The sequence below is a fragment of the Tympanuchus pallidicinctus genome, unplaced genomic scaffold (assembly GCF_026119805.1).
Source record: "Tympanuchus pallidicinctus isolate F22 unplaced genomic scaffold, pur_lepc_1.0 scaffold3, whole genome shotgun sequence".
In the NCBI taxonomy this organism is placed as follows: domain Eukaryota; kingdom Metazoa; phylum Chordata; class Aves; order Galliformes; family Phasianidae; genus Tympanuchus; species Tympanuchus pallidicinctus.
Genome location: NW_026294747.1, coordinates 37,595,529 through 37,610,282, shown reverse-complemented (window position 1 = coordinate 37,610,282; position 14,754 = coordinate 37,595,529). Strand labels below are relative to the sequence as shown.

At 40.7% G+C, this 14,754-nt stretch overlaps 1 protein-coding gene across 3 annotated transcripts in view; it reads right to left on the bottom strand.

Annotated features, from left to right (window-relative positions):
• The window catches only part of TTLL5 (tubulin tyrosine ligase like 5), a 119,779-nt gene that overhangs the window by 50,118 nt on the left and 54,907 nt on the right, over positions 1-14,754 (bottom strand). For all 3 annotated transcript variants that reach the window (XM_052696035.1, XM_052696036.1, XM_052696038.1), the window contains 2 exons: positions 13,671-13,861; positions 1,614-1,768 (listed from right to left, as the gene is read on the bottom strand). In XM_052696035.1, the coding sequence (XP_052551995.1) occupies positions 1,614-1,768; positions 13,671-13,861 (346 nt within the window). The remainder of the gene's footprint in view (positions 1-1,613; positions 1,769-13,670; positions 13,862-14,754) is intronic.

The following is a 14,754-nucleotide window of genomic DNA, read 5'->3' as shown; positions in this document are numbered from 1 at the left end:
AAAACTTCTAATTACCAGTATTCTGGACATTTTAGGCAAGCAGCCATGAAAATAAAGTAATGCAGCAAAGGGTCTTACGGTGTCTTTCTGTCTCTTGGTTTGAAAATAGTAAGGATGACTCAAGTACTGAAAGACCAAATGTTTCATAAAAAGTGTAACAATCTTATACCAGCCATACACTTCTGAAGAACTTTTGGATCCTTGTATAGAAATAGAACAATTTCTATAAGCATTAAGCTACACGTGGAATGCTAGATGAGGCACAGTTCAGAGTGCAGCTCTGGACATTAAAGCTAGGTTGTCAGATCGGCAGGTAACAACATATGACAGAAATGGCTTCAGAGAAAGGTGGTAACTACTGTGCCTTCTGTGGAGACTCATAGAAGATTATGACTGTAATTCCTTTCCCACAATGTCTGAATCCATGCAAAGGTGTAAGTAGAACTGAGAAACAGCCTATGACAGCCTGCACTCTGCTGCTCCCTCAAACTGTGTAGGAGAGGAAGGCAGCTTACACCTGTTGGATAGGTTCTTTATTTGGATTAGGTAATAGCTACCCTGGCTGGTCTCCAAGAGCAGAATCACCACCTCTCTTAATAACTGCAAACCCCAGAGGCAAACGTTGTGCTGGAACAGAAACAGGCCAGGAATTCATTTCTCACATTCCTCCTCTTTAGGCAGGACGAAAAGCAGTGACTGACGAAATAAGAAATTTTTTTCTTGAGCTTTCCAAATCCCATTCCAATCCTTCTATTGAAGAACCCATTTGGGAAAAGATGACCATCCAGGTCACATGCTTTCTATACTGTATATCTGCCTTTCTGACCTTCCCCCATTTTCCAGTAATCAATTAGACGAATTAATATTTTCACTTGTACATTGTTTTCTAGGCCTAAATGCATGTTGTGGAAGTCCTGCCTCGTTATTGAATTTAAAAGGACAAAAAAGCACTAGCAAATGCAGAAATCAGATGTCTTAAGCAGTTCTGAGCCTGTGTTCAGTCTAGACTTCTGCAGTAGGCTCACCTGGCACTTAACTTCCAAGATCTAGAATCCTTGGGGTAAACAGCTTTTTTTTCCCTGCAGAATCACAATTCCCTGAGTCCCATGAGTGTATCAGCCACAAATACAAATTCCAATGTCCAAAACTAATAAAGAGCAGAAGGAAGCCATCTGAAAAGGAACCTTAATAAAACACTACAGAGTACTGCTCTATTTTTAAACAATAGAAAATTGATATTCAAAGAAAAAGCATGAAGATGAGTCCTTGGTGGAGATTTCTACAGCATCAGGTAAAAGTTTGCATTCTGCTTATGTCTTGACACCAAAGCACCGAAACTTATAGAGATGAGAAATAATTAGAGAAAAGAAACTGACATTTTCCTTTTCCCTCCCTTTCCATGTGTTCATCTGTTTACTGATTCCACCATGAAACTGCTGGTACTAGGAACACAGGTTAGTTTCAATGAGCCTAATTCCTACCGTAGTCCTGAAGAGGAAAAAGTATTTGTCCTTAGGCCAAATCTTCTGAGCAAGAGATCAAAAAAATTACGGATGAGCTTCTGAGCACGATGCACTCTCCTTCAAAAACATGGAGCATCAGTTTTAACTTACCTGACTGCTGAAGAGATGCATCTTCTGTCATCTGTAAGAGAGTCTGACTGAACAGCCCACAATGGCCCTTTTCTGTTGAGCACTGATCGGTAGCCTGGGGGCACAGCTGCATTCCCCTTGCCTACAGCTCCACTTGCTAAGTTCAAGCTTGTTAACTGTGGAGGCAATGACAAAGACATCAGAAACCATTAAAAACCAAGAAACGAACAAAAGATGGCACTAAGCATACCTTAATACATACTCTATCCAGTAAGTAAAAGCACAGAGGAGGAAAAAGACAAGAATCAGGCAAAAATCCTAAAGCAGGAAAACATATCCTGCTATAGAACTGATAACAAGGACACAGTTAAAAAAAATTTCTATATTAAAAAATTAACTCTGTAAAAGACAGGTGCTTATATTGCACTTTCTGAACTCAGTGTGTCTGTCCAGTCATCACAAGTTGTGTCACTGAATGAGCCATATGCACTCTGTCCTCTCCATACCCTACTCCACAGTAAATGCACAACGCATCAACATATGCACATCTGATTTAAAACTCAGTGTCTAACTCTATCACACACAAATGAACATTCCTACCCACACCACCTTCAAATTGTTCACACAGGTAGCTATATAAAATAGTCAACGATAGCCTAAAATCAGATTTGGTATAAGTTTGTTTTATCAAGTTCTAAAGAAATCATGAATTTGTTTTAAGCATCTAAAACATATTTCATTGTTTCTTTCTCTAGACATTCTTCACATGTCTTCTGAAAGGATCAAACTGTGAGCATACACAGCCTGCTGGTCTGCAGAAGAGAGCCTAAGTTCATACAGTAAAGGCAACTATTGCAGAAGTTTAATAATGCACCTTAAAACATTTTATGAATGTTGAAAATGCTATAAAGGCTGATGATCTTTAACAATGTGATCACATATTGCTTTTTTAGAAGTACAGAACAACTGTACACTAAGATTAAGGTCATATGGAAAAGGCAACTTGTGTGTATTACCCCGCTCATTTCTGGGGCAGCTGAAAGGTGTGTAACCAATGGCACACAGGACAACTGGAAAGAACTGAAAATCTAGCCCTGCATCTGCTCCAAATCTCAAAGGTAAGTTACCTAATTGTAACTTAACTTCTTATAAATGCATAAGCATAGCTTGCAAATTCCCAGCTTTGCTACCCTAACAATGCTCTTTTACCAGTATTTGCATGGAATTACTCTAATTATAACAAGTATATACAAGCTGCGTTGTGTGATGCTGCACTCACACCTACAAGTCTTATGCAGAACTGCACAATCCATTTGCTCTGATTGAACTCTGTAACGTAAACTAACATGGTAATTGGCAACACAAGATGATGTCACCCTTTCAATAATTTAGTACTATAAGGCATTTAGCCACTTCCTGAATTCAGAAAACACTTCAAGTTCTGGACAGAATTAATTTATTGCAATTACACACTGTTCTTCTGCCCAGTTCTCCAAAATGGATCCTCCTTCTGCCATATTCTTTCCCAGTTATATCCTATCCCACTCTTCCTTCAGCCTGTGCATAATTCTCCTGCATTAAGTCACAGTTTCCAGGTCTTACAGTAGAACACGCTGGGCAAGCTTAGAAATGAGCAGTGCTACCCACTTCATATGGAAAAGAGCATTAGAAGTCACTTTGGCCCCTCTGCTTCGCCTTTAAATTTAAGCCTTCTGTAGACTTAATTATTTAAAGCCTTTTCATTGCAACAATAGAAAATATCAAATCAGTACTAGGTCTTATAGTGCCAGACACCATACAAATACATAACAATGACAGTCTGTGGCCACCAAGTTTTTATGATCTGAACAAAAAAAAGCAACCACGAATAGTAAATGAGGAAGACAGAGGCCAACATTGTACATGAAACAAATAGTATAGATACAATTCTTAGCTTGTCAGTAACAGCAGTCACAACTTTGCTCGTAAAGACATGTAAAACTACAATGACTTTAACCAGCCTTTTCTCACCAGCATTCTGATACCAAGACACATCGAATCTGATGAATTATCAGCTCATCCCTGCTCTATTAATGTGATATGCTTTCCTCTCTAATATTATAACCGCTATTTTTTTGAAAGCTGTCTTTCTAAGCAAAGCAGGTGAGCAAATAGTTTCGTGTAGGTAAAAGGGATGTTTCACACATTCCAGAGAGACAGGTGTTTAAAATACAGCAGGATTAAAGACAGGCAAGGGATTCAGAATGAGGGAGAGAACACCAGCGAGATAGTAAGGTCTGGCTGCTGCCAGCCCACCCAGATGGGTGTTACTTCTTATTACTGTGCCATGTGCTGAGACATTTCAGCTGCTGTAATTAGCTTGCCAGGACGCTGCTTCGGTCGGTTGCTGAGGGAACCCCAACACATCTGTGCACAGCAGTGGTTTCGTTCTCCAGTTATTAACCCTCCAGTACACCTGACACAAGAGAATCCTTCATACAGAGGCAAATACTTAGCAACAAATAAATTCTTTGGCTTAAAAAAAGATAATGTATGGTACCTGGACAAAAGCAGATACTGAAAGCTCCAAAAAGAATAGCTTATAGCTTCAAAAATAGGAGTAGCAGGAAAAAAAAAAAATCTCATAAAAGGACTAATGTGGTTCAAAAGGAAAAGACGTTAATTTACTTGGATCTACAAGAAGAAAGCATTTTTTGTTTTTAATAACAAGTTTGAAAGTAAGCAATACACTTGCCTTCTTGACAGTAGAGATACATAAGCTTAAAAGAACCAGATGTCCATGGTCTTGCTTAATTCACAGAAATATTTTTCTGAATAAATTTAACAAAAGCAAAAGTCTCAACTCTTGTATCCAGTACTTTTGGGTATCATTCTGCAACCTTAATTTAATTCTTGATCTTCTTTATAATTGAAAGGGGAAATTATATAGAAAGTTATAAAGGTTGGAAAAGACCTCTCAGATCATCTAGTCTAACAGTCATCTACCACCTATGTTACCCTCTAAACCGTGTCCCTCAGTATGACATCTAAATATTTCTTGAACACCTCCAGGGACACTGACTCCATCAACTCCTTGGGCAGCCCATTCGAGCACCTGACCACTCTTTCAGAGAGGAAACTTTTCTTAACATCCAACCAGAACCTCCCCTGGTACAACTTGAGGCCATTCCCTCTTGTCCCATTGCTGTTACCTGGGAGAAAAAGCTGACCTTCAACTCACCACATCCTCCCTTCAGGGAGTTGTAGAGGACAACCAGGTCTCCCCTGAGCCTCCCCTTCTCAAGACTAAACAATTCCAGTTTCTTCAACCACTCCTTGTAAGACTTGTGCTTCTGTCCCCTCACCAGCTCTGCTGCCCTTCTCAAAACACACTCCAGGGCCTTGATGTTCTTCTTGTAGTAAGGGGCCCCAAAACTGAGCACAGTACTCAAGCTGTGGCCTCACCAGCACTGAGTGCAGGGGATGATCACCTCCCTGCTCCTGCTGACTGCACTATTTCTGATACAAGCCAGGATGCCACTGGCCTTCTTGGCCACCTGGGCACACTGCTGACTCATGTTCAACCAAGCACTGACCGATCACCAGGTCCTTTTCTTCTGCACAACCTTCCAGCCACTCTGCTCCAAGCCTGTAGCACTGCATGGGGTTGTTGTGACCAAAGTGCAGGACCTGCCACTTAATCTTGTTGAATCTCATCCCATTGGCCTCAGCCCAGTGACCCAGCCTGTCCAGACCCCTCTGTAGGACCTTCCTACACTCAGGCAGATTGACACTTCCTCCCAACTTTGTGTCATCTGCAGACTTACTGAGGGTGCACTCAGTGCCCTCATCCAGATCATCAGTAAAGATATTAAGCAGGATGGGTCCAATATCAACCCCTGAAGTACACCAGCCATGACTGGTCACTAGGTGGATTTAATTCCAGTCACCACCAAACTCTTGTCCTGGCTCCCTAGCCAGTTCTTTACCCAGCAAAGAATGTACCTGTCTAGGCCACGGGCTGCCAGCATCCCCAGGAGAATACTGTGGGTGACAGTGTCAAAGGCTTTGCTAAAGTCTAGGTAGAGACAGCTGGGCCAGATCTCCTGGCTGTCCCACATGTGCCATGAAATGATATCTCCAAATAAAAAAAAAAGGAAGAATGAAAACCAGCATTTTGTGGACAGATAACCTTTTAGAAATCACAAGCAAGAGTCTAAAGAGGAACTTTCACATTCTTGATCTACATTACACTATTTTTTCAATAGCTTCTCACTATCACATTAGAGTACTTAATCTTTCCTTAAATGAAATTCACCTTGATCTTGTTTCAAATAGAAGAAGCAGATATTCTACTTTTTCCAAAGTAGCAAATGTTAACAATAGTAATAATAAATGAGCAAACAACTCAGTGCTACAGATCAGCCTTCAAGGATTCAGGTAAAGAGTCCCAAAAGATCAGGTGTTTTTCTTATCAGTTTGCTAGACTCAACCAGTGGACACATCACTGCTTGAAGTTGTTGCTATGCCTCTTCTGGCAGTATGGTAAAGTAACTTAAATATTCACTACGAACAGCCTGAACAGCGGATCCTGAGTTTCACTATCACTGTGTTACAGCAGTGAGCAAACAACACAGCACAAAGATGCCTACTTCACTCTCCCCAGTTGACTGTTGTAGTATTTTTCTGCCAGAGGTCAGTCATATCCTGTTGCCTATAAACAATGTGCTGAGGACAAAAGATCTACAGACTATGAGGCCGTTTCTTCTATTTGGAGCCACATTCACATCTTCTCTATTTCACACATCTCAGGCTTCTATTTGGGTCATTCTGACTGGTGAGGAGGAAAAGGAATCCTAGAGGTCAAGACAGTTTGAAGATCAAGACTAAGAGAAAGGCAAAAGGATGCAGTCATCATAGACTTTATAGTTTCTTCCAGAAAAGCCTTCAATAGGATGAAGAGTTTATAATCTGAAACTGGAAGAAACCTAACACCCCCGAATCTGGAGCAAAATATACACTACCAAAAAGTTTCAAGTTTGATCATTTTAACAGTTCATTGAAAAAAGTCCATTCTTTTAAAGAAAGATGGGACATGGATTGAGGTTAAGACATACGTAAGTTAGAAGAACATTGGAGTTACAAACAGACCAGAATCTTTAAGTTTTGGTGCCTCAGACAGAATAAGACAACACTACATAATAAGCTCAAAGAAGAAAGCATGCCATTAGAAAACTAAAAAATGTGCAAAATGTCTAATAGTTTAAGAGATCTTCTCCTTGGTCTCTTGATCTACCTTACCCTGTATGCTTAGTTTGACTTCAAGACCCACCTTCCACCTGAGTCAATCCCTAATTTCCTATTTTATTACTTATTACTGTTCATCCATCAATGCAATCTTTATACCCAAATAGTTCGTAAAACAAATATCTCTTCTTTCACTACCTGGCTTGCCTAGTCACTGCATTCTCACCATTCCTTAGGCATACATTCCCCCAAAGCTTTTGGGATCAGTGAAATATTCACATCCCAGGAATAGAGGTAGGAGTTAACAACATACCATATTAAAAAACGTAGATCTTTGTTGCACTATTTCAATTTGTTTGTTCAGCTTCAGAGATGGCTGACATACACTATAATAATATAAATATTCCTTATTAATCTGTCCCCTACCCACTTTTCACGTTACATTTTCTTGGCTTCACCACAGAGATCCCAGGTACATCTGCGATCTAGCCCAGGCCCGTATGACTTCTAGCACAGCACCCAGGTCTTCCAGTACTACTGGAAATTGTCCATCCGTATTGCAGCCCATCTTCCTTAAGGTACTGAGAGGCTGAAATCCAACAGAAAATTTCAATATGGGAAGTTGACTCTTTTCTGAAATGTCAACAGAAACTCCAAACCAATCTCAAACACAGATACTTTCACTGTCTGAGCAGTTGACATAAAATACACCTACTATAAATTCTTTGGAGAAATCACACAGTACTGATGTTTTTGTAGGGCTGCCTTCTTGTGACCCAGGTCAGCTTGCTGACCACACCCCATTCACTAAAATAGCTTCATTTTATACTGAGATTTGAAGTTGTAGGGGCAACCAGTCAGAGGGGAAGAACTGGGGCTAAAAGGCTGCAAAGTGTGAAATCTGTGCGTGTACCAAAGCTGATCTGGCCAAAGGCCTGTGACATTCCTTCTCTGCTTGCTGAGCTTACCAGCTTACAGGATATACATATGCATACAGAGCAGAAGCCTTCCAGTCTCCAGAAAATGTTCCAGACAAAGACCTGCCAGAGACATTCCTGGGAAACCTGACAAACTTGCAAATTCCTTTGTAGAGTCTCCAGCGTATGCATCCATTTAACAATGAAAAAAACTCCTATGTTCATACTGCTGCTGTGGATTGCTGAACTCCCCTCTTCCTCCTCCTGAGAAAGTCAGGCTTTCATTTAGACACTGGCTTCAAACTTCCCAGCAGTAGTGATTTGGATAATGCATATTCGCTCATCAAGGTGTAATCCTTCCCATAACAGAAGCACTAGCTGCTCAGCCTGACCCATTTAGTGACTCTGTAGATCAGCAAACATTGCTGCACTGTAACAAAAGCCTCTGCTCCTATTCTCTTCAGCAACTCAGAGCAGAAGGGTCCAATTCTGGCACTGCAGAAGCCACACTGACATTTTTGCTTCCTACAGCCTCTGCTGATATCATTTGTGTTACTGCTGAATCTACAAGTTAGCAGCATTAGAAGTCATGTCAATTCTTGTGTTAACAGCTTGAGAATGAGAAAAAGATGGGGCCCTGCAGCAGTACAAACAGCTTTGTGAAGAAAGAAAAAAAAAAAAGACCTCAGGCTTCATCTCTTGGGCTCTTGCTCCTCTTCCTGGTTATAGACTGAGATGTCTTCTTCCTCTATCTTCCTCTATGTCTCCTCCTCACTCTCTCAGAAGAAGGGTAAAAGTCAACTAAATGGTTACGTAAGGGAAATAAGTCAGATTAAGACTCAGATAAAGTAAGCTGAGTCAAATCAAGGGACTAACACTGAGAGTGGAGAAAAAACAAAAACAATCACCACCACACCAAAAGCATTCAGTGAGAAAAATATCCCTACCGTTTTGAAAACATTTGCGGTCTTTTTTGTAGCCACCACACTGCACTGCTCAGGTCCAGGACCAGAGGAGCTGATGACCACTGGGACCTGTACAGCATTTTGCCTCACTGGCAGTTCGTTCTGTGGCCAGGATAATGCAGACCAGGGTCTCAAACTGTGCAGATGAGATGGGTAACAAAGTTTTGCAGTAAATGTTTAGCTGAAGCTCTTTATTTTGAGATTCTTTGGCATAAGATTTCCCCAAAGTCACTCTGAGGCACTGTAAGTTGCCTATTCCATTTATTCCTCACTTCCTCTCCGCTGTTTTAACATTTAGTAAACTCCTCTTTTTCTTCTCAGTTTCAGTTTTCTGTCCAAATGAAAAATATAGAATGAGGAGAGCACTCCATCCTCCAATAGACCTGTCAGCTGTTTGCAGGAATGCTGGCTGCTGGATCTTGGGCACTGACTGCTTGCATAACTGAGATGGAGACAGCTCGGTCTGGCCCTTGCCTGGGTGGTCTGATGTTATCCCTAAGATTGAACTTTCTGGCTAGAAGTATTGGAGCTATTCCTAATGATAGCTGAATCCTGAAATCTCACACCCTCCCTCACAGAGAAGGGCAGAGCTCCCTCCCACAAGGCTTCCCTTCCTTCTCTCCCTCCTTCTGGTAAAGTTGGCCAATTCAACGCATTTTTTTGTACACGAGCATTAATAACTACAAAGTACTACAGCCTGGTAGATATCAACCACAGCCCTTGCCACCAGTCTGTGATAGGGACCTCACACAGATCCAGCACTACAGGATAAAACCTTCTTTTTACCTTGCAGCATATTTCAGAGAGAAGTAGCTTGCTATTCACAAAGGAAAGCATATAAATATCCAGGATCCAGTCACCTGGCTCTGGATCTATGCACATGCTGTGCATTTTAACTTTCTCCCCCAGAAGGTCCTGCAGTGCAAGCACATGGAAATATTTTATGCTAAACACACCTTAAGAACGGGCTTTAGAATTCATGCCTAGTAGGGAACATAGCAGAAGAAAAAAAAGTCTAGATTATTTTGGTCACAGCCTCCATCCATCTATCCATCAGGGAAGGCTAATCACTAATATCACTATTGGTGATTGGTGACTGGTGATAGGTGGGTGGATGGCTGGACTGGATGATCTTGTAGGTCTTTTCCAACCTTGGTGTTTCTGTAATAAGTACAGACAAAAAAATCTTACTTCATCTCTCCTGAAGTAGTGTAGAAGCCAATAAAAATCTTAAATTAGAAAAGAAGATAACAAAAGCAATTTAGCCCCTAGTACAATAGAAAGGGTTTAATTTCCCAAATTCACCATCAATGTACCTGTTGTTATTCTCCAACACTATTCCAATAGGAATAAACCTAGCTCATGTTTGGCACTAGGCAAATCAAACAAGCAAATTTTCGTGACAATATGAAAAATAGAATTGACACACTGACAGTGTTACAGCTGAACCACTACACAGCACATACTGACAAAGACATCAGCATCTTGTAAAAATAATTATCCATCATCTGCAATGCATAATCAGGGAAATCCCTGATTTCAGATAATGATTTCCTCACAAGTGTCTCGGATATCCTGCTATCATAAAGGAAATACTTAGTGTGACTACTGTAAAACAACGTGGTAAGGAAAAGGTCATAAATATGATTACAGAAGCACAGCACGCATTCCTCATCACATTAAAGACAGAAAGCTCGTTCAGAGCAACGGCCCAGCAAAATTGCTGTCCTGCTTGACACATTTCAGAGGATAGAAGACACTTTAATTTCCATTTCAGTTAGCTGAAACATCTACTTGATAAGGAAAACTCATTACTTCTGTATGTTAAAACCTAGCAATTTGTCATCTGAAAAGCATCCATTATTCTAAGGTAAATATTCCAGATCATATTGTCCACATAAATCTACAATATAGCTCTGAATCCTGTTTAGCATTTGACCTTTATGGCATCTTGTTTCAGGAAGTCTCAGAAGATAAGCATATGGTGTGTTATAGTAACTATTCCCTTTTATCAGTCTTTACTCTGGTGTCTTTGTACTAAACTGAATATCCCTCTTATCTTATGATGAGAAACATAAATAAAACCATCATTATTTACCTTGTTATCCAACTGCCTTCTGTAACTCCTGCATTTCTATTTCCTCCCTAAACAAACTATCTTCATTTCTATTTATTTGAATGCATGGCCAACTGGTTCTGGAGCTGGATGTGCTGCTTTAATTTACATAGAAACACGTACAGCCTTTATTACCAATAAGCACATTTGTTACGTTTCTGTCCTTCGTATCCACTTCAACACCAACTCAACCTTTCCATAGAAATTTTGTCATTATACATGTTGCATTTCTTTTAATTTCTTAAAGGTATACTTCATCCAGCCATAGGAGTCTCACTAAATATTTTTTGTCTATCTTTTCTTCTGATAGTAATTTCACTTCATTACCTGGAAAGAAAATGCAGCTCCTCCGTACCTACTACAGTGGAAATGTGTACAAAAGAAATTATTTGATCTCTCTAATACTCCTATTATCCAAGGCTTATTTCTACAGAGCTAGACTATATCTCCATTATGCCAGTAATGTACAATGGCAGAATTAAGAAAATCCAATTCTGGTGGCATCCCAGCACATCTCCCCCTGGCAATCAATACCTTGAGTATTGTGTTCAGTTTTGAACCCCTCACTACAAAAAAAGACATCAAGGTCCTGGAGTGTATCCCTGGGGAAGGGCAATGAAGCTGGTGAGGGGCCTTGAGCAACTGAGGGAGCTGGGATTGTTTAGTCTGGGATTGTTTAGAGTCTCAGGGGAGACCTTATCCTCTCTACAGCACCCTGAAGGGAGGTTGTGGTGAGGTGAGGGTCAGCCTCTTCTCCCATGTAACCAGTACTAGGACTAGAAGGAATGGCCTGAAGTTGTGCCTGGGGAGATTCAGAATGAACATTAGGAAATGCTTCTTCTCCGAGTGAGAGAAGATCCTGGAGGTGTTCAAGAAGCATTTAGATGTTGTACTGAACATAGAAATATTGGTGATAGGTGGATGATCCTAGAGGTCCTTTCCAGCCCTGGTGATTCTGTGATTCTATAACTTGAGCTCATTATACTTGAATGTGTCCTAAAAGCATTTTTCATTAAATACAATTACAAAAGTTACCCCAGGAACTCCTTATTTTCCAGTCCAAGATGGAATACTCTTCCTTTATCTCTCCCACATTCTGGAAACCATGCAGTAAGTCACTATGTAAAGATGAAGTGGATTAACTACAAATTCTTAATGATTTTAGATCAATATTTCTACTGTATACCACTGTGGAGGCATGCCTTAGCATCTCCTCGTTGTAAGCATGATTATGCACTGATAATTTTTGATGATATTATATAAACTATTTTTCAGAAACACAAACCAATAAAATGGAAAACTGCATATTATGAGAACTGAAGATGAAGTTCATACCAGGTAACTATGAAACCACATTAGTAGGACATTATCTTCCACCTCCCATCTTATAAAACCTTGTTTACTTTATGAGGATCATTATGAAGTTCCCACTTGCTGTTTCAGAAGTGACTAAAGAGGACTGACAAGCCAACTGATATAACCACAGACAGTCTTGTTTTCTAAAGACGTATGTTAAACTTCCTTGTTCAAGGCTCTTCAGCTACTTACACTTAAAAATTTCCCTTGAACATAGTCATTTCAGCAGCCAATTGACTTAATAAATAAAATTTACTACAGACAGCAGGATATAGAAGTACACTATAAAGCTTGGATAGTAGAAGCAATTCTCACAAGAAGTAGAATGGAAAACAACCTTGCCAGCTGCTCCTGGAAGAAGGTACTGTATTAGAGTACACCTACCCCCAAGACACAGCTGGGTACAACAGAGACAGTCAAGTGCACTGAACAAGCATGTAGAAGTTCTTGCCTTTGGAAAATAAGCAGCCCGCAGTAGTAGTAATATTTTCAATAGTCATCTCTTTCACTACCCTCCACCACATCCCTCAACCAATAGTCCTAATCTTGCCATTAACCATTACCAATACAATCTGGGGGATGAAAAGATTGAGTACAGCCCTTTCAGAAAAGACCTGCAGGCACTGGTGCATAGGAAGCTGGACATGAGCCAGCAATGTGCCCTCACAGCCCAGAAAGCCAACCATATCCTAGGCTGCATCAAAAGAAGTGTGGCCAGCAGGATGAGGGAGGAGATCCTGGCACTCTGCTCTGCACTGGTGAGGCTTCACCTAGAGTACTGCATCAAGATGTGGAGTCCTCAGTGCACGAGAGACATAAACATGTTGGAGCACATCCAGAGGAGCGTCACAAAAACGATCCAAGGGATGGAACACATCTCCTGTGAAGACAGGCTAAGAGAACTGGGACTTAAGCAAGGAGAAGTCTCCAAGGTGACCTGAGGGCAGCCTTTCAGTGTCTAAAGGGGACCTGCAGGAAAGAAAGGGACAGACTCTTTAGCAGGGTCTGTGGTGACAGAATAAGGGGAAATGGCTTCAAGATCAAAGAGGGTAGATTTAGGTTGGATATATAGAAAATGTCTTATGCAGCGAGGGTGGTGAGGCACTGGAACAGATTGTCCAGAAATGTGGTTGATGCCCCATCCCTGGAGATTTTCAAGGCAAGGGTTGATCAGGCCCTGGACAACCTGATCTGTCTGTGCATGTCCCTGGCACGTTCATTGCAGGAAAGTAGGGTAGATGATCTTAAAATGTCCCAACTCCAAGGATTCTAGGATTTCACAATTTTCTAATCCTCTGCTCAATTTCTCTTTCTTCTATAAAAGGATTTTAGCAGTGTTCTTGTAATTTCACAGAAAATCAAAATTCTGGTCACTGTAAACACTTCAAAATAACAATATGACAGAAATAAATTTTTAAAATTTACTTTTTCCAACACAACTTGGCCCAGCTCAGTGCTGACACAGAGGCCTGTCACAGAGATTCTACTGCTTATGTACCTGCTGTGTAAGGAGACTGATGTGGCTTGGTGGGGAATACTGACAAGCTGATTGTTTTTCTGCCAGCTGCTGCAGTTCTGCTGCTACCATACTGGGGCTGTAACGTTTGCCCAGGGAAGGAGCATCTTCTGTACCTTTGTTCATCATGGCAGAACTCACACGCTGCCCACTTGGACTGCGGTGGCGCATACCTACAAAAAAAAAAAATCAACAAAATATTCAGTCATACTTCAGTCATACTTGGTGAGCAGTATCACAGAATCACAGAATGGTTTGAGTTGGAAGGGACCGTAAAGATCACCTAGTCCCAACCTCCATCCATCAGAGCAGATGCCTTCCAGAGATCAGGTTGTTCAAGGTCTCATTCTTGAACACTTCCAGGGAAGGGACATCCGTAGTCTCTCTGAGCAATCTGTTCCAGTGCCTAACCACCTTCACAGTAAAGAATTTCTTCCTTATATTTAATCTAAATCTATCCTATTTCCTTTAAAACCATTCCCCTTTATTTTATCTTACAAATCCTGGTAAAGAATTTACCCCCATCTTTCTTGCAGGCTCCCATTAGGTACTGGAAGGCTACTATGAGGTCTCTTTAGAGACCTTTAAGCTGAACAACCCCTACCCTCAGAGTCCCCCTTCAGAGAAAAGCTGTTTTGGCTCTGATAATTTTTATGGTCTTCCTCTGGATCCAGTCTAATAGTATGTCTGACTCCCTCAGTCGGCTGTTCACACAGATTCAAAAGCAGGTACAACACCTCCTGCGGGTTCTAGGGAGAATACAGCCTTCTATTCTGTGTAGGTTTTCTCTAGATGTGCTTTAATCAATGCTGAACTCACATTCTCTTCAACATAATGTATTTAATAGCACATAGTGCCAGAGAATTTTGGCTACCTGTTGCACATGTTAAATCTATAATGATTTTCCTTCGAAACAAATGGATTCCTTTAAATAAGCAATGGAATTGGGAAGTCAGATTTATTTTAATGCTAGAAAGTTTGTCACTATAAATACAGCAACCCTAGTGAAAACGTGCTGTTGCAGAACTCAAAGCAAACATATAGTACCATTTCAAAGAAAAAACAC